General features: G+C 41.1%; 1 protein-coding gene across 9 annotated transcripts in view; it reads left to right on the forward strand.

Moving 5' to 3' along the window:
• ANKS1B (ankyrin repeat and sterile alpha motif domain containing 1B) overlaps positions 1 to 22,591 on the forward strand; it is a 1,095,863-nt gene that overhangs the window by 1,069,852 nt on the left and 3,420 nt on the right. For all 9 annotated transcript variants that reach the window (XM_019515011.1, XM_019515009.1, XM_019515010.1 and 6 more), the window contains 3 exons: positions 8,048 to 8,134; positions 13,410 to 13,547; positions 22,380 to 22,547. In XM_019515011.1, the coding sequence (XP_019370556.1) occupies positions 8,048 to 8,134; positions 13,410 to 13,547; positions 22,380 to 22,547 (393 nt within the window). The remainder of the gene's footprint in view (positions 1 to 8,047; positions 8,135 to 13,409; positions 13,548 to 22,379; positions 22,548 to 22,591) is intronic.

The following is a 22,591-nucleotide window of genomic DNA, read 5'->3' on the forward strand; positions in this document are numbered from 1 at the left end:
CCTGAGCAGTGGGGGTGACTAGAACCAGCCCTGCTTTACTGTGATTCTATGAATCTGCTTGTACCCTTGAACATGGCCTAGCTTAATGAGCACTAAGGTATAGTATTTTGTGGAGCAACAGTATACAAGCAAGGTATGGGAAACGTTATATACCAGCATGGCTTGTAATCGGTTGTCTCCGCATCTTAGCAAATATTATGGAAACTATAATTATAATGACTGACAACCAATTATTACTGTTGAATCCTATTTATTGTTTTTACAGTTGCACTTCGGCTGTTTCCACGGATGCCCAAATGTACTTTGTGGTGGGTAAACCTAAAAGCAGCAGTCTCTGCTCCAAAGAGATGAACAGATGAAGGGTAGGGTAGGGTAGCGAAAAGGAGTACAGCATACAAGTAGTCCTGGTAGAGAATGATCATATGAGCATGTGTCAGTGCAGATCCCATTCTAGGGGCAGATGCACCTTGTATGTGATAGTCTTTCAAATAACAGTGCCCATTAAGGATGGACATATACCCTATACCTCTTTGTATTCCTTGGACAGATTCATAGATTGTAAGGCTGGAAGGGACTTCAGAAGATCATTGGGTCCAGCCCCCTGCACCAGGCAGGAAAGACAGCTGGGGTCAAGTGACCCCAGCAAGGTGACTGTCTTGTCTCCTCTTTAAGATTTCCAAGGTAGGAAATTGCACCACCTCTGGAGGGAGCTTATTCCACAGTCTGGGCACCCTGGCTGTGAAGACTTTTTTCCTAATGTTGAACCTGAAACGGTCTTCCAGGAGTTTGTGGCCATTACTCCTGGTTTTCCCCAAGGGTGCCCTGGTGAACAGTTGTTTACTGAGCCCTTGATATACTCCTCTCATGTAGTGGTAAGCTGCTACCAAGTCCTCTCTCAGCCTTCTCTTTTTCAGGTTGAAGATGTGTAGCTCCCTGCTGTAACTCATGGAGCGCCGCAGGTGGAGGTGGCTCTCCAGTCCACCCACCCCACTCTCCAGGGCAGGCTGGGCAAACCCCAGGTGGAACTCCCACCCCTCGCTTCTCCTCCCTCCCATTCTGAAGACAACATTGGGGATGGGGCTGGACTATCAACCCAGCCCTGTTCGTGGTGCATGCTGACAGATATTAATGAAGGTGCTCCACTTTGGAGCGCTTTCATCTGAACCCTCATTACATGAGGGTTCATATTGTCACATGATCAGGCACTTTGAAAGCACTGTGCAGCCATGCACTTTTGTAAGTGTATGTCTGTAGAGCACTTTTAAGGGGCTGATGATCACATGACACGTCACTTCTGTTTACATCCAAAGGGAATTTTCCATCAGTTCCCATATACCACCCAGAGTAGCAAGATGGAACTCCGTGAATATCCATCTTGCTACTTCATCACTTCAAAATCACCTTTTTTACTGAATTGGTAAGTAAAGTTTGTTTTCACTCTTTGTCTTTCCCTACATTTCTTAAATTGGAATTGAATTCCAATCCTTTGGGCATTGGGGAGAGCTTCTGTGTGCCAACCACCATCCCCATGGCAGACTCTAAGCAGCAAGGATTCAAAGCCTGCTCATCCTGTGATAGAATCATCCCACTCACTAAGCGATATATCAGCGTCTCTTCTGCCTTGGAAAGAGCTACATCCTGGATAAATGTTTGGAGTACAGACTATTTTCTTGCAGAATTTACTAGTCTGAGGATGCTGGACTCAAGTAACTTCTGCTTGAGCAATCCAAGTGGATGCAAAGGTCTTGGCAACAGAAATGGAAACCTGCATCAATCATAGTTTCATAGTTGGTAGGGTCAGAAGGGACCTGAACAGATCATCAAGTCCAACCCCCTGCCATGGCAGGAAAAAGTACTCGGGTCAAACGACCCCAGCAAAGTGTTTGTCTAGCCTCCTCAGTATTTCTCCAAAGAGATACCAAACCCTGAAACAGGGCAGCAAAAGAAAGTCAATGGATAGGGCACAGTCCAAGAGGCACCAATAACTTTGCTCACTAACTTGGCATCAGGAGCCTTAACAATGGAGCTAACATTTATGTTCCTAATACGGAAGGGTGACTCCAAGAAGTGTCACATGAGACCTAAATGTGGCTCAAAGCACCATGAGAAAGAAGAAGCACCATAAGAAAGACATAAGATACTTTTTCTTCAAAGCTAGTGCCCTCAAATCATGGAAGCAAAATAGATCAAAGGCATTCCAGTATTGATCTCAGTGCCAGTGACAAAGCCAATCAGGAGCCAAGCTTCACAAAAACATCAAGATCCCCTCCAAAAATATCCTGTGCTCCAGGGCAGTAACTGATACCAGAACAAATTCATAGGCCAGAGTACCAGTTTCAGGAGTTCTGCTTGTCTGCCATCAGCTTATTCCTTCTCCCCAGCAATGAGTTGGAATGTCTATTCCCTCAAACTCAAGTTTTATCACTAAGAGCTTTGCTTTGCATCCACCCCCAACTGATCCAGTACCCTTATGGCATGCTACCTTGCCTCAGTAGCCTCATGATTCCCTAAGGTCCTCCTCATGTGCTTAGGAAGAAAACAGGATGATACCATTCTGTAACAACATCACTGGACAGGTCCTCCAGCACCAGTCTGACATTGTATCCCAGGTGCTGGAGATAGGAGACTGTCAGCAGCAAACCTGATCTCATCATCTTTGCCTGATGAGGGAGTGATATCAGTTCATACCCCATCAGCTAACAGTTTCAAGCATTCCAGAATCTCCTGTCCTGAATTGCAGACAACATGGACACAGAAAGAGAGGCATGTCCCTTGTGCTTTTTGACATCCATAGCATAACTTCAGCCTAGAATTGTTTTTCCCATGAACGAGGACATACTTGAGCCAGCTAGATGACACTGACAGACCCTGGCCTTTCTTCCCACACATAAATGGATGGGAAAAAAGATACAGAATATCAGAGTCTCTTGAAGGGTTTTGAATATTTTATATCAATCCATATCTGTAGCGCAGCAGAAAAGGCCGGGACAAAGATCATAAAAATTAGACTTTTCTGAGTGCAAAACATAGGTCAGTTCAGCTCTGGGTAATGCGTAATGTGCTTCTTCACAAAATATATTTTCTCAAATGTAGAGAATGTCTCCCTTTCTGATGAAGATCCTATAGAAGAACAGGGAAGAAATGAAAGTTATACAAAAGGGCTTAGTGGTCACTAAAACAGGATTGCAGGCTACCACAGACTCATCAGATGCAGATGTAAGGTTGATCATCGTCACAAGTCTTTGTTAGGGTTTAAAAGTATAAGCCCCCTGTACTTGCAAACGGAAGGAGTCCTTCAGCTGAAGAACATTCCCTAAAAGATTCAAAGGCTATGTTGGAGTCATTAGGATTTTTACACACTGGGGTCTTTTCTACATTGGTATACTAAACACCCAAATGCGACTTTTTGTGTAACTACCTAAATTGAAACAGTTGAAACAGCCAAATATGTTAGGTTAATGCCCACGTGGCATTATATCCCATACAAAGCTCAATACCCCGAGCCAATTTTGTGCTGTTGTCAGAGGAGGAAAGGTGCTCACCTTTTCTATAATGGCTGCTGGTCAGAGGCCTTATCCAGGAGAATGCCACAACTTCTTATGAAAGTGGGGTCACTGTGCATCCAAGAATGTATGATTCATAGGGTCAAAAGGGAGCAAGCAAGAGGGACTGTGACTTGGTAGCCTAATAGGTCACTCATCTGAGAGAGGAAGTCCTGGGCTCTAGTCCCTGCTTCTAGGATTATGAATGCATTTTGTGGTAGATGTTGCATTAAAAGAAAACAAATAACCCAGGAAGCAGGGTACTCTTACAGTACAAATTGGCCATGGAGTATAAGGCCATATATTGGTGTTCATGTATGATGTCATTTTTTAGGAGTTGACCTGTGAGCTGCCCTGAATTTCATCTGCTTCCCACTGAGACACTGAACAGACAGGAAGGTTGCAGTATAATCTCATAATGTTACAGAGTCAATCTGGTATCTTTAACCTGAAAAACCTAAGGAGAGGAGGCAGCATGCTCAGCTCTCTCCCTGACATTTCTTGAGCATGGACACATTGCAGACAAGTGTGGAAACCTACCTGATCCATCTACAAATGAGAGACCAGACCCCTGAAAGATGTGGGACTTAACAACTAAGTGTGCAGACTCACCTTCTTACCTGTCCTTTGAAACTCCATAGTGAAAATCATGACAGATAGTGAACAAGCTGGAAGCACCCACTCCCACATAACCAACCCCCTCACACATACCCCCCCACAATATACAAGAGGAAGACTTTATTTGAGCTATTATACAATCACCTCTGTATACGCTACTCAAAACATAACCAAGGATGACTTTTTTTTAACAAAATTGATATGTTATAGATGTTTGATTTTTAGTTTCATTTGTTTTTTATTTATAACTTGTTAAAATATCTTCTGAAAGATTTTGTGCGAGTGACCCTCGACAGTTCACTAACACCCGCCAGCTGAAATAATTGCCCACTGCTGGCCTAGAGGCTATTCAGTTTTGATTGCAGTACCAGTAACATGGGGTAACCATGTTGGCTCATTTCCCAGGAGACAGTAATCACCTGGCAGACAACCCATGGCAAATCACAAATTGTCCCTGAAGATATTCATCTCTGGTAAACTAGGATAACTTAGCCATTGTTTCATTCACAAGTAAACTGTCCTAGTTTAGGCTCCACTTAGAATGGGCTACAGCAGACCCAGAAAACAGTTACCAGAGATCAGCTGATGTACAGTAAGTCCTCCTCACTCCGTTTATAGCACTGTCTATTTTTCCATTGTTACCCAGAGCAAATGCCCAGCACTTGTGACTGAATATCCCTACGAAACATCATATTTGTTTATACAAGTACTAAACGACTGCACAGGCAACATCTCATGTAGACGCGGCCTGCGTTGCTGTTGTTTTAAAAATATAGTCTAGCCCTGGTTATATCAGATCACCTAAGTTATGTAGTTTAAAACAGTGTTTGGAGAAAATTGAACGCAGCCAGGATAGAGGTTTATAGAGCAGATTAGGAAGGGTGAGTTCAAGGCACATTGGGTGGGGGGAGCTGGGGTGGGGGATGCATGTGCAAGATAGACTAATGTGCCAAAATTGGTATCAATGATAGAGCAAGGAGACAGAAGTGAAAGAAACAGCTAGGATGGATAAATAAAGTGGACAGAGTTATGCAGATCTGCTATGGCAAGGACGGGAAGTTTGAATTTGATATGGGCAAGGAAGGAAAACCTGCAAAGGAATTCAAAGAAAAGATGACACAATTGGATGAATGGGCAAAGAACTTAGTTGCCTGGTTTTGTGTAGGTAGGAAAGGGGGTGGATATTATTGTTAGGGAGACCAAAGGAGAGGAAATTTCAGTAATCAGGATGGGAGACAGAGGCATTCCAAATGAGAGAGTTAGCTGTTGGGATAGAAAGAAAAGGACAAAAGCTAGATGATTGTTGGGTTGTGCGATAGATCATTCAATCTGTATTGTCATATTTGTGAATATTTTGTCTGCAACTCAGTGTCTGCTGAGTGTGTTGGTTGCTGCTCTGATAGAGGTACCAGAGATTTCACACATTCACTGCTATGCTTTTTGTGAATTGTCATTGAGTTTTAAAGCAATGCTTATATTTTAAATTTATTCAAACACATGCCATTGACAGGCACTCATTCTCCCCATCACAATGTGTGTGCATGTGTGCATGTGCGCACGCACACACACGCAGCTGTAATTACTGTCTTAATGCAGATTTTTTTTCATTCTCCAGAAGCTTTCATTAATGAAAAAAAAAATTTAGCTCTTGTTAACATTATCTTTATCCATATAAAATGGCACCTGGCTTCCCTATTAAGTCTGTCACAAGTTGTTACTAAGAGATACAGCCTTCTCCTATAAATACATTAAGAGAGAGTTAACTTTAAAATAGATCATCAGAGACAGTTAACCTTAGCCTTGACATACGGTTTTAAATTTTGTTTGGCTAGCACAAATGTATAGTCCTGTTTGGTTCCTGAGGAAGCAAGATGCAATTAGATAGAAGATCTAATCACTGGCTCCCTCCTTCAACCTCATGCTATCTACTGTCAACCCTACTTATTTCCCAGATGTATTGGTCCATATTCTATTCTGCCTCTGAGACATCTAAGACTTTGCTCCCACTAGGCCTAGGACTATGCAGCTCACCTCAGGATTATGAACCTGTTCTATCCAGGGTGCCCAACAGAAGGAGGTTGACCCATCCACATTTTGCCCTCTAGCCTAGCAGCTAGGATACTTTCCAAAGAAGTTGCAGACCTGAGTTATAGAGCTCCAAGTTCTAACCACTTACTCAGCGAGCAATTGAATCCATATTTCCCACTTCCCAACTAACTACCATGGGCTAGGAGTAGTTGAAAGCATTGTCTTGTCTGCTGAATCTAGGCTACCAGGCAGAAAGGATTGCAAAAATCAGGAGCCAGGGCAGCATGCATGATAACTCTGTTCCTCGGTGAAGAGAGCACTCACTTGGGAGGGAAGGTTCTAGCCCCCATTCCCAGTGCTGTTTGTATAACTTTATCCAGTGACTAAGGCAACATGCAGAAATAGCATTAAGAGCAAGGGCCATAATCCAGATCTCCCCCCTCACAGACTTGTTTTTTTCTTGCTTCTTGGCTAAGACAGAGTTGCATAAAGAATATTTGCAGCTTACTGGCTTTGTGGCTCCTATGTGGGGAGAAATAGGATCATGATTAGGCATTCAGATACTTCAGAAATGCAGTATGATCTTGGACCATTATTTCTAGATATGGTATATTTCCAAGTTTCTATCTATGCTGTTTATGCTTTTTATTAAACTTATACAATTATATCAGTAATGGAATTTATTGTGTTCAATTCTTGCCATTGCTTGCTTGTTCTCTCTCCAATTTTGCTGTTCTTACTTGTGTAATTAAACTACAGCTGAATTTATGCTTTCCTCTCAAGAAAATGTAATTCCCTGTCATGCTATTGTGGAAAAGAGACAGTAGCTGTATCTGATTTACCAGCCATCTGCTGGACTATAATCTAGCCTATGCAGGTGTTGCATGGAAAAATGTTCTTACTTGTACTTCCTTACTAAAATTCAAAGTCAGTTTCTGTGGAACTACATATGTTTGACTACATTTTTTATACATTTACACTGTTCACCTTTTAACATTTTCTCCAAAAAGTCTGATTATTAAATTCCTTAGTTTATAGCCAAACACCATGTCCATTCTACTTGGCAGGTCATTTCTTAACTGTATGTGTCATTTTCATGGGTATTTAGGAACCTTAACACCACAAAAATAAAGCAGGCTTACAAAGAAGATGTCAGGAACTGTAAGTTCATCAACAAAGCAGGATAGCCCTATACTTTAATCATGTGTAAAGTGGTCCCAGTAGAAGCCACATTTAGAAAATTGCTTAGAGCAAGACAGTACAAAGTATAATGCTGGACTGGCAGATACAGCAAGCTCAGTGAGCTACAAAGCCACCCTTTGGGAGGTGATTTATTTTTTTAAACAACAGATTATAACAACCCCCCCACACACACATCCAGTCCTACAGCAAATACACTGTTTGTTCATGTTGTGTATTCTAGGAAAACTACCAAAGTGGTACAGCTTGGCTGGGGAGGGGAATCTGAGATGAATGGGGCATATCAGCACATAAAGAGAATGATAGATTGCTGAAACCTACATTCATTGTAGGAAACCTTTGATTATATGACTGCATCCTTTTTAAGTTTCTGTGGTAGACTGATTTCCCTTTTTTCTTTCCTGTGGAGCTGGGAAAAGGGAGTAGTATTTTCTCATCCTCCTCAACTAGCTGTGAAGCTCTTTTCAGATTCATAACTATAAGGCAGCTGTTTCAAAAGCCCAAAGCACAGTAAAACTCAACAGAGAGAGTCAAATATTTAAATTAAGTACATTTTTGTATAACTCGTATATTTTTACAGAAGAGAAGGGGGGGATTAGACATGCTGCACTTGCCATTGAAACACAAACAGTTCTAACACTCCCTCATGTTTATTTTAGAAGTCTACAGAGCAAATGAAGAAAGTACCTACTATTGTTCTATCAGTCTCTTACAAGGGAGTCAAATTTATTGATGCAACAAATAAGGTATGTATACTTTTTGGCTATCCAGCGGTTTTCCTCACTGCATTGGTTGGGTTATCTAGTAAGAGCACAAAACCATATGGGATGGGGGCCAGGCTTTGGGTTTCAGTTTCCCCTTTTAGGCATTCCTGTTCTAAATTACTAGAATGCTTTTGTCACCCGCTCTGGTAGACAAATGGAGTGACACTGATGGCAGTTCTGGAGGGAGCTCTGTTCAGCCCTCTTCTATCAAAAAGGAAGCTCATGACAAAAAGAGCTTGGCAGAATGCCCCTTCTCCCCTCCACAGAATCCTCCAACATATTCTGTCCAAAGCAGCACGTTAAACAAGCAGAAAGCCTATATTTTCTCTTTCAAAAAACAAAACACAGTTGGTTTTCCATATCCCAATAAGTACAGTAATTCTGGGGTTTTATACAAGATCAGCCTTCAGCCATATAAACAGGCAGGATATTTATTTGTATGTCCTCTTTCAAGCTCCTACCTACAGTGGAGATTGTGGGCTTTAATGGTACTAGCAATCTGCCTCCCTGAACTGCAACAACAGCTTCTCCAGAATTGATTTGATTCTCATAATTTCTTCATCCTACCATGTCCAGATATATCTGCATTTTGTTTAGGTTTCTTCTATTAATTTTTTGCAATGGCTTATGTTGAGACGCAGGAGAACTTTGTGCTGAAAGGGGGGATAGTTTGGTGCTCAGCAAAATAATATTTGCAAAATCAGTATTTTATAGACGATTCCCCCTTGCAAACCTCCACAATGACGAGAAAAGATAACCTACATAAATTAATGTGAATGGCAATAATAGCTAAAATTTAACATGCAGTCCAACAAAAGGCAGCTATCAACCCAGCTTTTCTGATCAGTTTAGTGGGATTTCTGACTGGGTTTTTTTGTGCCTGCTGAGTAGCCATGCCACACTGGTCGATCTGGCGTACATACTGTCACTTCTTATTCTTCAACCTAGCCAGTCAGTTTAATGTTCACATTACATTAGAAATGGGTTTTAAGAGGAGCTTAAACTTTGGAAAGGAGAGTGATTTTATAGAGTAGCTCAGGCCAAGGGCTTCCAAGCATAGAGGATATTTCATAGATCACACCATCCAGAGCATTTAAGAGAAAAGCCATTTCCAATTAATAAATGTTGTGCTCTTAAGATGTAATGATAAAATGGGGTCTCAGGTTGAAGGAAAACTCAGAACTCATTCCAGGAAAGCTGTATCGGTGGCTAATGTGCCAAGTCAAAGTCCAGTCTCCTAGACTAGAGACAGAAGTTACACATAAACTGGTTCCAGTCATCAGAAACTGGTTTAAACCTGTAGCAGAAGAGAAGTTCAGTGCACATAAACCAGTGTCAAAATGGCTGAAACTGGTTTAAGATACTACATTCAACCAGGTTTATCAGAGTTAACTGATTTGAGTCAAACCAGGTTATGAAAATTCTGTCTCAGACCCCTTCCTGGTACAAGTTAAATCACAGTCCCCCAGCATGCTTTCCAGCCTGGGCTGGGCTGGGCTGTCTACTGCAGCAGAGAAGGTTGGGGGGCGGGAGGTGGTGTCAGGAGAAGGCAGGGACTGCACCCTATCCCCACCCTGGCAAACCCCAGCTGGGGTCTGGGGCAAGGAATGGGGATTTAAACCCCTCTTCCCCCAAGTACAGAGTTGCCCTGCCCTGCTAAACTTACTGCTGGCTGTGACTGCGGACTACAAATCTCAGAGGCACCTGGACATAGAAAGAGGAAGTGATGAGCAACTGTCCAAAGTCCTGCTACTGTGATTTTGGACTGCAATTCCCAGTGACCTCAGGGGCAGCAGGAAGAGGAAGCAAACACAGCTCGTGCTGGCTGTATGCCAGAGAGTCATGCTGTATTGCCCCCTGGCGCCTGGCCTGAGTGACTGCAGGCATGTGGCTGTAAAAAGTAACTGTCTGTTGTTCACTTGTTAGTCAGTTTAGTCTGTGTAGTTTAGACTAACCTGCAAAGGCTGAATTGATTCAGCCTTGGGCTTTTTGACTGTCTGTAATTAGTCTTGCTGGATTTAGAAAAACACTTCCCATTTCTCTCTTGGTCACATATAACTCTATTTCCTGGACAACCAATTTTGCTAAGTTGCCTTGGTGAAAAATGGATCTTCTGAGACAATTCAGGGAGGGGGAAGAGTAGCTATTGTACAATAATTTTAATTCTTAAAAGCCACCGTCTGAGCCACAGTCTTGCTTCTTTCAGAGCTGGTGAGGTTCTGGAGATGGAACCTTACACACCCTTGGCCAGTGCCAGAGGCGCGCACCCCACAACAGCAAACTCTGTGCCACGAGGATATTTGGTTCTATTGTACAAATAATCACTGGAAACTCTGAGTACTACATATAAACTGAATTTAGCAGTTACATTTGGCTCCTAGGAATTTATGATTAGTACTTGCATTTAAAGTAAATTCAATATAAGTTACGAAACTTTACTTGATTCTGAAGTTAAAAGTCTGCCAGTGTCCTACAATTTTCTATACACAGCCCTATTTCAGTACAGGTTTATTCAGTATTGAAGCCAGAGTCATAAAGAGATGCATGATTTTTAGGAAATCATTTTCTGAAATGAGGTTATTTTCACACGTATCGCAACAAGTGAAATGAGGTGAGTGTTGTTTGGGGATCAATCCTCCATACAGTTCTAAGTTGAATTCCTTTTCATCGTTAAGTGAAAGATTACTAACACAGCATCATCTGGCAACGTATCAAATTTTATTTGTGGGTAACTAAATCCCTGCTTCTTAGTAAGTGATAAAAATCTTTATCTAATCCAGCAGTTCCCGAACTGTGAATAAAGCCACTACAAAAAAAAAAGTGTGGGGTGGGGGGGAGAACTTGCTGTGTTTTGCTTAAAATATCAAAATCAACTGACTTAAAGTATAAAGCTCTTTACAAAGTATTGTCCGTTAAGGCATAATCATTGATTTTGTGATCTTCTGTGAATAGTACATTATATAGAAATAATATAGTCTGTAACAATTTAAGATGATGTTGTCTTCAGTTACAATTTCCTTATCTTGGACTTTTGCATAATTTGAAACAAAAAACCTGGAATGCTGCCCTCTCATTCAGATTGTATTCAGTCATTATTTCCTCAATTAGATATTAATATTCTTTTCAGAACACTTGCCAAGTATGTATGAGGGGGAGGTTGTATCTTGGCAGAAAGAGAGACTCAAATGACCAAGTGAGGTATACTCTCTCTATAAACAAGAGAGAGCGAGATGTGCCAAAGATGGCTTTAATTTGCATAAATGTTAGCAACCCAGCAAACTAACTATAGATCTGCTAAACTTTGATTCTATAGGTATTATATGTATTGCTAAGATCTTGCTGAGGTTGCCTGAAGTGACCTCTAACTTGAATGCAGTGGAGATGCCACATGGGAGCAAGACAGTTCTGTATCCGGAGATTCGGCAAGGCCTGTAAACACAAAACTAAAGCCACCCTTATTCAGAAAATCACATTGGGCATGTGCTTTACTGAGTCAGGGCCTAAATCTAAAGCAGTAATGCAGTCTCCTTCTCTTGTCTTCCTGGTTCTGTTAGCCAAAAAAGTTTATTATATAGGTATTTTACATAGATAAATATTCATAATTTCTTCAAAACTTTAAATACATCGGGCAGGCCATCAATAATATGCATACAAAATATGCTCAGTATGCAGTATGGTATAATTTAATTTGGCTATTATAAGTAATATTCCTCTTTAAATAAACAGTCTAATTCCTTCTTGTCCTTCTTACACAATGTTGTTTGCAGTAAACTGAGATAGGCTGCTAGCTCTCACTTTGATAGAAATGACTTAAACTTCTATACTATGGTTAGTAATATTATTCTTTTATTTGAGTTGGAAGATGAGTTTAAAGCAATTCAGTCAGATGTGCAAACAGTTACAGCAAACATCTGGTGTGCTGTGCCTTGAGCCATTACATTTTGGCTGCCATGGTACAAGATATTGATTATTAATACAAACAATGGTATCAAGAAATGTAGGAACAGAATATTAATACTGTCTAATTAAGTCACTCTCACAGCCACTTCCCAGGAAAGAGGCCTCTGTCTCAGGATGTGTAAATTGTGCAGGACTCTTATTTCAAAGGCAGACAGAACTATAGGAAAAAGTGTAATATTTTGCAGTTTTCTGAACAGTCCCGAGGGATGCCAGTGGAGGGGTCAGAACTCAGTGGTCAGCGCAAGAAGTGAGTGTGGGATGTTTTAATCATATAGGACAGGGGTCGGGCAGAGTACCAAAAACACCCTCAGACTTGACCTTTAAGATGTTGGTGTGCCAGGGTGGATGGCGGGCAAGCCACGAGGGGCCCAATCCTTATTGTGGCAGCACAGCCCCAGCCCCTTCCCTGCCATCTGCCCCAAGGTGCATATGCCAAGCAAAATGCCTTTGCATGCTACACTCTGGCACCCATGCTGGGGGTTGCTGCCTACTGCTGATGTTGGACTTCCAGTTATGCTAAACTGTCATAGTTATGCTAAGCCACAGATAAGCTAAGGCACTGAAAAGGAGCTTGGGAAGCATAGGCTTCGGTGACCTCTGGATGAACTGAGAAGAGATGTAAAAATTCATTAACAAGCAGAAAAGCTGGTATGAGAAAGGAGCAGTAGGTTTAAAGGAAAATTAATGAGTGCAGGTACGGAGATAGTGGATGAACCAAAGGGGCCAGGTATGAGCTTGGCAAAGAGACAAATAGAAATAGATAACAGGATAGAAAGCTAGATAAGCCTTTACACACAAGCTTGGACATTTGGGGTATAAATAGGGGTGCTGCATTGTTTGCTTCTATGTAGGGGAGCATATTTAATGCAGGGAGTTACTATCTAGTCCCAGCAGTTTTATTGAGTTGGACTGACTGCTAAACAGACCAGCCAGTGTACTGTCTGAGTGACAATAAATCTCTCTGAGCTCTTACCACCAAACGTGATTTCAAATCAATCTTTCTGCATCATACCCGGACTCAGGAAGGCTGCTTGCGAGCACTAGCCTTCCGGAGTGCCTAAACGCCAACAGCCGAAAAACTGAAAGCAACAGCAAGCAAGGGGCTACCTGAACACCACGCCTCAAACCAACAACTCACACTAAAGATTCAATACTTCTTGAAATATTTTAGTACAGAGAGTAAAAAAAATTAAAAAACCCACAGAAAAGTCAGTCTTTGAGAAGCATCTGCGTTTAACTCCTATGATTACGGGGGGGAAACAGTCTTGTTTTTTTTTGTTTTATTGTTTTTTTGCAGAATATTATTGCTGAACATGAAATCCGCAACATTTCTTGTGCTGCACAAGATCCTGAAGACCTCTCAACATTTGCCTACATCACTAAAGACTTGAAGACTAACCACCACTACTGCCATGTATTCACTGCATTTGACGTGGTCAGTTTATAGAGGCTATTACTTTTTTTTATTAAATGTTCCCAGTACAAAATAATTAAAGGGGATGCACATGTAACAGAGCAAAATGCTTCAAATGAGGCTGGCAGGTGATGGAGTGATAGCACTGTAAGAGAGCAAAAATTTTCTCTGAGAATAAGTCATTAACAGGATACACAGCTTTCTAGAACAGTTTAGAAACAGTATATCCTATGTCAGTGAAAGGGGTTAGATTAGATGGCCCTTGAGGTCCCCAGGATTCCCTTCACTCCTTTATTTTAAAATCATGTTCCCTCTGGAACAACTTGCATGTTGTTTTTCCACTGTTAGCTCCAATTTTAGGTTTGGCAAATGGCTCTCTTCACAGCCCTACCATACAATTCTTTTAATTTGCTGTGTAGGGGACTGCCTCATAAGCAATTACTTTTATCACAGGCTTGGTCGCTTCCACAGAAACCTCAGGGAATTTAGAAAAAAAGTAACAGTCTTAATTACTCTTTTTTGGGAAAAAAAAATACAGCATGCCACACAAAACTGTTTGACTGATGTACTCTGCCTAAGTTGGGCTCAGTCCTGCAAAGTAATGAGCGCTTAAGCTCACCTAAAGTCTGAAAGTAGTCCTGTTGAAGTCAGTGGGACTGCATATTATCCCGCCTCAGTGTGGAGGGATGAACAGGATGGTCTCTTAACATCCCCTTAGAGGCACAGTAGTTGGGTAGTTAAGGCATCTTGCAAGCTCCAGAATTCAAAGGCCACCTGCAGTTGACCCAGCTGCAAATGGGTAGGTGGTCATCTGGTTGAAGAGTCAAGTGACCAGACATGATGCTAATCGCATCACTTCAGTCTCCACCATGGGCTACAAAAACTGGTGCATTTTAACCAAGTTAATGTCATGGGCTGCTAGGGTTAAGAGGACCTTTGATCTTCCAGCTCTATTTTTTCAACAATTCCTGGTACTGTGCCATTGTACTGAGTGAGGACAGAATCAACAGCTTGCAATATCAAGCTCCTTGTTTCTAGAAACTACCATTTTCTTCCATATAACCTTCGTCCTTTTCCCAAAAAAACTAGCTGGGGAAAATTGGGGTGCACATTATGTATGAGGAAAAGGGCTCCCTATGAGTCTGGAAATTTTGCGGGGGGGGAAGTATTGGAGCAGTAGCAGCGTTAATTGCCGCAGCTCTGGGAGCCATGGCAATTAACATTACCATCACTCCTTCCCTTCCCCACTTTGCCCCTCTACTGCCAAGTTCCTGGACCTGGGAGGAGCCCGCCTTCCCCACTGCATGCTGGATCAGGACTGCAGTTGAGGTTGGTCCATGGCTAGACCCAGTGCACCAGGTCCAACCAAGCATACAGCCCTGGACCCACCACATTGCTCCACAGCCAGTGAGCAGTCCAAGTCAGGACTGTGCATGGCCCCAGGGCCAATGTACAGGATTGGACCCAAAAACTGCATCCCAAATTGGGGCCTACTATGAAGGATGTTGAATCATGTCCCACCATGTTGCGTAGCCCTGGTGCTGGTGGGCTGGATTGGGCTGGCCCCAGCAGGCAGCCCCCAGACCTCTGGCACTTACCTAGACTCCAATGTGAGATTTTTTTTCCTGTTGTAGAGTCCTTAAAAAATGGGTGTGTGTAATATTCTGGGGTGCATTATATGCACAAAAATAAGTATGTGTACTTTTTATTTATGGTAAGTGCTACAAGTCACAAAATAGGAAAGCCGAAGATACCAAATGTGTATGAAGAGTTACATAATAAGTTTTATCTAGTTTAATCTGGGGGAAGTAAATACTCCTATCCATTAATACTTGAATTCCCTATTTAAGAAACCACACAATTAGCCAAACTACAAGGCTCCATACACGTCTCAAGAGGTCTTGAGGACACCATGGTAACTAGCTATCACAGTTTCTCAAGTGGTTTGAAACAGCAGTGCAAACAAAGATCTGTGCACAGCCTTGTCAGTTTTCTTCCTAGAGTAGCTTTGAACAATACCACTGGATTCAATAAGAAATACTGTTGTTGTTAAAAGTATGTGCAGGTGTCCCTCTGCTTCATGTTGCACGTCATGCATCTTCCTTGTGGAGCCAGCAGGAATTCTAGGGAACAAGGAAAGCAGGTTTGGGTCCTTTGAAAATGCTATTCTAGCAGTGACTTTTCAAGCCTTAACCTATAAAGTTTTCAAAATTTGTCTTGTGGCTATATAATTTCTCTGGAGAGAAGCCAAAGTGGCAGCTTAAAGCTTTGAGGGTTTTAACTTTGCCCCTTACAGCAGGGGTTGTCAGCTTTCAGCCCAAAGCCACATCCAGTCTGTGAAGAGGTTGGATCCCGCCAAAGGCAGCACAGGGAAGATCAGAGGCATGCAGCTGCACTATGCTCTTGTTATCCTCACCACAGAATTTGCCCCTCTCATTGCCACTGGGGAGAGGGGATCGGTGGAGACAGGAATTACAAGCAGCTTGGGCGCTCCAAGGGAAGTGGAGATTTGTGGCCTGCAACAAGGGCCAGGTCAGAAGTGGCAGCAAAAAATGTTTGCTCCCTGCCTTCAGCTCTTAAATCTTATATCCAACAAGAGTCCCCACAGCTCTTGCTACTGCAGTACAAAATAAATAAATACGCATTACATAGTAGTAGCTGAAATTCCTCTTGTGTTGTTTGGCTTACAAATGTGTATACTTCTTTAACACAGCATATTGTATATTTAATTCCTGAAGCTTCCTCCAATGGATGCAAGGAAGTTAGATCAGGACTACTTAAGATATATCTCAGCAGGTTACTTTTTCTGTAGCTGTGAAGATGGGGCAACCTAGCTGAGCAGGAAAGTATATAAAAGTTTAAACTTAATTACAACCATTGCAAGAAATTTAGAAGGAAGTTTAGAGTTTTGATTACATGGTTTTATTGGTTCACATGTCTCTGTTAAGGTTTTAATGCAGATAGGGAATAGAACCAAAATTAAAACTGTATTTAAAAATTAGAAAGTCCTTGTTCAACAAGCTGTTGGGTTATTAATTAAAGAGGGGGATATTAATGATGAGAACCTGCTAGAACTGGCCTGATTAAATCAAATTGGATTATTGGTTTTCCCAATCCTTTGCAATGTTCCTAAATAGTGACCATGGATTATATTTCATCCATAAACCTAATCATCATATGGAGACGCACATATTTATAATCCCAGGTATAGTAGCTGTAATTCATTTCTCTTTGCCTGCCAAGTGAAGACTAGTGATCCAGGAGTAATTTCAGCATTTTGCTCACTTTCCTCACCTTAGGGGTTGTGCTTAATGCCCCAAGCATTTATAATGGCTATTTTAAGCTGTACCAATAGCTTTTAATGTCTGACTGTCTTCACATAGTATTCTCCTGCTACATAGTTCCCATCAGGGTGCTGCCTATTCAGGTAGTATTTTTGTGTTGTGTTTTTGTTGTTCTGGATGTATCACTTCCAATGCAACCTCCAAGAAAAAATACCTAAATGTGCACAACTTACATATACCTCAGTTCCGTTCTCTGTTTAAAGTAAAATGCTTGTTTGTTCCTATGCTAACTTGATGTTTTTGCCCCTAGAACAGTGCAGTGTAGGCTACATACCACATTTGTGAATATTTGCAGAAAAGTGACATACCCATACACACCATGATAGCTGTTCCATGTGAATCTAGCAATGTCAGTAGAAGATTCACATTTATATAGATTTATACTTGTAGGTATATAAATTGTGGCAACAGAAACTAAATTGCATGCTGACAAAGTAATAGAAAAGAAAAGAACTCCAGGTCTCCTTAAAATTTCCTAAAAAACCCCCAAAAACAACAAAACAAAAGAAACTGAAGCTATCAAACATTTTTCCAGAACAGAATTCAAATTAAATGCAATGAAGTACAATGTAAGCTACAAGTAGAGTTGATATTTAGGGTTTGGGGTGACTCTGGGAAAGCTCTCTGCAAAGAGGCGCACACAAAAACCTGCGCCATGGTGGCTTTACCACTTCATGTGTAGGAAGGAGGTAGTGAACATGGACCAAGGATGGCTTCTCCCAGCACAACACTGCCTGGAACCATAGTTGTGTGCTGTAGCCATACTAACTGTATGCACCCAGGTACATGAATATAGAGTAATGTTCTTGCATAAAAATACGTCTCCTCACACTCTCCACCCCCGAAAAATAATCTGGTTTAAAGATCAGTTTACAAGTGAGTCCGTTAGTTCATAAAGGCGGCTTTGTGCCCATTCAGAAGTACAAAGCAGCCCTAAATGACTCAACGGTCTAGTGAAAGATTTCTTCCTGTCTCAAGGGGTCTTCTTCCAGCAACCAAAAAGCCACCATGGCAGATCCTCTGCTTAATCCCAAATTCACTACAGGGTGCATGGTCAAAATATTGTTTTGCTTAGCTGTTCCCTGGCTGCTGTAACAACTCCTATAATAGGCAACTGGCATTAATTATAATAGCCCCCTGCTCCAATTCATGCTAAGGACCGAACTGGCACCTGAAACCTCCTTCCCTCTGCTCTTGCACTGAATGTTCAAAGAGGATTAGGGTCTGTGTGGAATGGAGAAGAGAAGGATGTTTCAGGTGACCTTAAAGGGGAGAGTGGATTTGTTCTATTGTACTGCTCCTTTGTGGTAGATTAAGGTAACTCTGAATTTTTTTTTTTTTTTTTGGTCTTAAAATGAGTTCTTGATGCTCTTTAGCATTAGAAATTCAGTTCTTGTCTGCCCTTGAAAACTCTGCTGCAACTAAGAGCTACAAAAATTATGACATTCTGAATGGGAAGAATCCCACATAGCAATTGAAGGATGTTTTAATCAGTTTCTGTAAGTGTCTGCTCTCTTCTTGGTTGGCTTTGCCAACAGGCATTAAGATCAGTTCCAGGCACAAATGGAAGACCTTATCACATGCCTCACGGATGCCCTTCTTTTAAGATGATCTTGAAGGAAAATTCCTTGGGATTCCAAGAATTTTCTCCAATAAAATCAGAAAAGACCAGAACTGACACTGATTTTTCTAAGAAAAAAACAAGAACCCATTCTGCCGTTCCTACCATATATCAGCATTGCTTTAAAAAGGTCAAAAGCTCAATTTTTAAAAATATTTTGCAAATCCCTCACATGAAAGTCTGCAAAACCTTAAAGGATATACAATCTCATACTCTTGTTTCAAATATCCTAGAGGTTTCAGCATAAAACAGTAAAATATAAAAACATTAAACATTTAAACATACAGTGAGGCAGCAACGATAATGTCTGTGGCACCTTAACACAACTGACATTTTCACACAGCATAAATCAGTGAAAATGTAACATGACAGTTATAAATGCTAATAGCACAGTTGGACTACAAGTAAACTGGGTCAGGCTGGCATGCTTAGGTGCTGTGCTAGATGCGTTATGCCTCAAACTTAAACAACAAGACAATCCATTTTCCTCAAGCTCTCAGGTCATAGACGTAATGCATCAATATTACTCATTTGCTTCTTCTGACACCCTAGGGGAAGGGAGAGGCCTACACAGAATACTGTAGCTCCAGCAGCTTCATTTTTCTTCCTGAAAGCCTGAAAGGACAGTGTGGAGGAAGATAACTGGCACAGATATTGGAGCAACCACTGATTTTCTGTGTCAAATCTCCAGGTTATTCCACCAGGGGACAAACCTGCCTCCTACACCAGTACTCTTACCAAGGGAGCAGTCTAGTAGAAACTTAAGTGAAATCTTGTGCAGTTCTACCCCACCCTCCAGTAGTAGACCACATAGACCACTACCTGACCTGAAAATACTTCAAATGAAAAATCCTTTGTATTTTTCCTATAGATATTTTTTTCAGCAGATATCTTTTCTTATTTTAAAAATGACCAAAATCTAGTATCTCTTAACTCCATTGCATTCTTCCTTTTCTTTCAAGGCTTTTGCAAACTTAATACATAATCTATTTGCTTTATCTATATATTCATGTTTCAGTTTTCATTAAGAATATTCAGTTAATGCAGTATTTCTACTAAGATATCTAAAAATATTTACCATACTCCCCCACCCCCCAGTAATCACGTGACCCCCAGGGTGACATGGCAACCGTGTGAGAATCACTGGATTACATATTTGCTGGTCATTGCTGTTGTAACATGCTTTATAAACAAACTCAAAAAGAAAATAATTTGCACCAGCTCCTGATTGGTGGAAAGATCCAAACAGGAGGGCCTTCTTGTGGTCTCTGTATGGTAAATTGTATGTTCCCATCCACTCTCACGAATGTTTAGTGCAGGGGGTCTCAGTGATCTTTGTATGTATAACTGTAAGAGGAACTATCAGAGCACCATAGTTATAATAAACTTCCTTGCTTTCTGAGCTGTTATACACTGTTAGTCAGTCAGTTCATTCTCTGTGAATCTAGTTATTCTCTCATTACAGTTAATCCAATGTGATGAGACAGTATAGTGGCTTCCTGTCACTACAGCAATGCAAGATTTCTCTAAAGGCTTAGTGGTGTTGCAACATTAGCACATGCCCTCCATTTTGAGCTATAAAATGTGTTATTCTAAACATCTGTAGCAAGGCTTTCAATTCTGTGACTCATGAACTGAAGATTGTCGAACTAAATCATCATAATGATCCCTTCAGGCTTCAGTTGAGGACTCCATTGACAAGCTATGTTCATAGCACTATCCAATTTTGGCCAGTATTTCCAAATTAAAGTAGTTTACTGTACTCTTGCCAATTTATGAAGACTATTTCCATGTAAATGTTATGAGATCATGAGAAATCTGTTGCAGTGGAGGCAATCACAGCAGGTGATCACATCCAGGTGGTAAAGTTAAACATTTTCTTTCTGGATTTTTCATAAGAAAGTTTTGTGATTTAAACAAATGCAAATCTGGAGCCATCTTGCAATTAATCACATCATTTATGCTAGAAGCTGCACCTTCAGAGCTCATGGAATTAGTCCCCTTTTTTACAGCAGATGCGGCTCCACCCAAATCAGTGGATGTGCTTTTGTTTACACCAGGGCTGACTTCACCCCACTGTGTGTTGCTGTTATAGCATGAAAAAGTTCCTTCACAACCACTGTGGGAATGTAGCTTATGGCTTGAAGTAAAGTAATAAGATAAAATTATAGAAGGTAACTAATGAAGGGCAGATTTTATGCATAGGCATATTTTGCATTACTTCAGGCTTTGGTAGAAACAGCACACTTAAACAAGGTTAGCTGAAGAATTCATGAATTTTTCAAGAAAATATGCATGGCTTTGTATCAAAACCATGTGGGACTTTTATGGAAACCACCATGGTTGCAGGTTGAAACCATAAAGTTGCACCTTGGGTTTAGGTCAGATTTGAACTCCTAACTCTACCTGGATCAAAAACAAAAAACAATATGCTTGCCCTAAATCCTTAATTCCAGTTCAGATAACACCTCTTTTTCAGCAAGTGTCTGTTGTAAACTATTTTTCATGTTTTCAATAAGAACCGCTACCATTCCAGTTATTCTGCTACCCAGTAATGCTTACTCTTGACAAATCCGGCTTGCTTGGTAGCCTACATAATATCCTACAGTGCTTTCCCAGGGCCTTTTGGTAGTCTAGTTTTAAATTAGAAAATAATCACTCAAGTGCCTGTTGTCCAGTTCCAACATGAGATTAAACCCTAGGAAGGGCAGTCACTGCCATAGCACCGATTTTCCACCATGCAGACCCATGAAGCATGGTGGTTTTGCTTTTATCAGTTTCCTTTGGATTTTCTCAAAGTATTTCTTATTCTGTGATAGCACACACAGCACAGGGTGTTCTGAGACACTAGACAAGGGAAACAATGACTCAGGCTGCCAGTTCTGAAGGACAGGTCAGGAGATCAGTCTTGAAGTAGAGCTGGGTGGAATGTTAAAGAAACAATGGGACAAAGCACCTGGAAGACGAGTCATTGAAGCTGGAAGCCAATATGCATAAAATTGTTGTAAGAAGGGCCTGAGGTAAGGATTTTTTTTTGTGATATCTTTTACTGGACCACCTGTGCAACAGGAGGAGATTTTGGACAAGCTTTCAGGAGTCAAGTGCATTCCTCAGGTCTGAGGGAAGCAGGTGCAGGCTGAACTATATATCACGGATGAGGTTCTGTATAAATTCACACAGCCTGCTTGGAGGAATATTAAAATGTAAGATAAAAGAAGTGCAATAGAGCAGGCAGTCTGGTTAGTGAAACGGAAGACCATTAGACCAGGAGGTAGTTATTACCTGTGAAATGCAGGGGGGTTATTGGCAGATTGTCCAATAAAGGATATCCCAAAAAATCCTTGCCTCTGGGACATTTCCTGGACTATGAGGGCTACAACAACATTCTGAAGGGGTGATTTCACCAAATTCCCATAATTCTGTGTTTTGTCATTGAACTAAACCTTGCAAGAAATTCCCTTTCATTATCACAACTAATAGACACACAGAAAAGGATGGCTGGTACATCAAATATAGTTTTGGTGACAAGGTTAATATGGCAAACCACTATTTTGCGACACCAACACAGTTCAAGTACTATTCCAATGTTTAGCAATTGGAGAGACTGTGTTACAGTAATGCCTTTCACTAATGTAAATTGTATTTTGATTGTCCTCAGTAGGCACGTACATTATGTCACATCTGTTAAAAGATGGAAGTGACCAAGCAAGTCATCACATCTATTTGTAATTTCTTTACATAGTAACACTGACTTGTACCATATATATATAAAGTTTACACAACTGCACTATGCAAAATTGTCACTATGCAAAATTGTCCCTAATTAACAATCATAAATGCTAATTCACTGCAATACTAATTTTAAATTATGTTTTTCCATTGTTCCAGAATTTAGCCTATGAAATCATTCTTACACTAGGACAAGCATTTGAGGTTGCCTATCAGCTTGCTCTACAAGCACGCAAAGGAGGCCATTCTTCAACCCTTCCAGAAAGCTTTGAAAATAAACCCACCAAACCAATTCCAAAACCACGGGTTAGCATTCGAAAGTCTGTGGTAAGTAAAAAACAAAACAAAACAAAACAACAGCCCCCCCCCCC

The sequence above is a fragment of the Gavialis gangeticus genome, unplaced genomic scaffold (assembly GCF_001723915.1).
Source record: "Gavialis gangeticus isolate Ggan-Ray unplaced genomic scaffold, GavGan_comp1, whole genome shotgun sequence".
NCBI lineage: Eukaryota > Metazoa > Chordata > Crocodylia > Gavialidae > Gavialis > Gavialis gangeticus.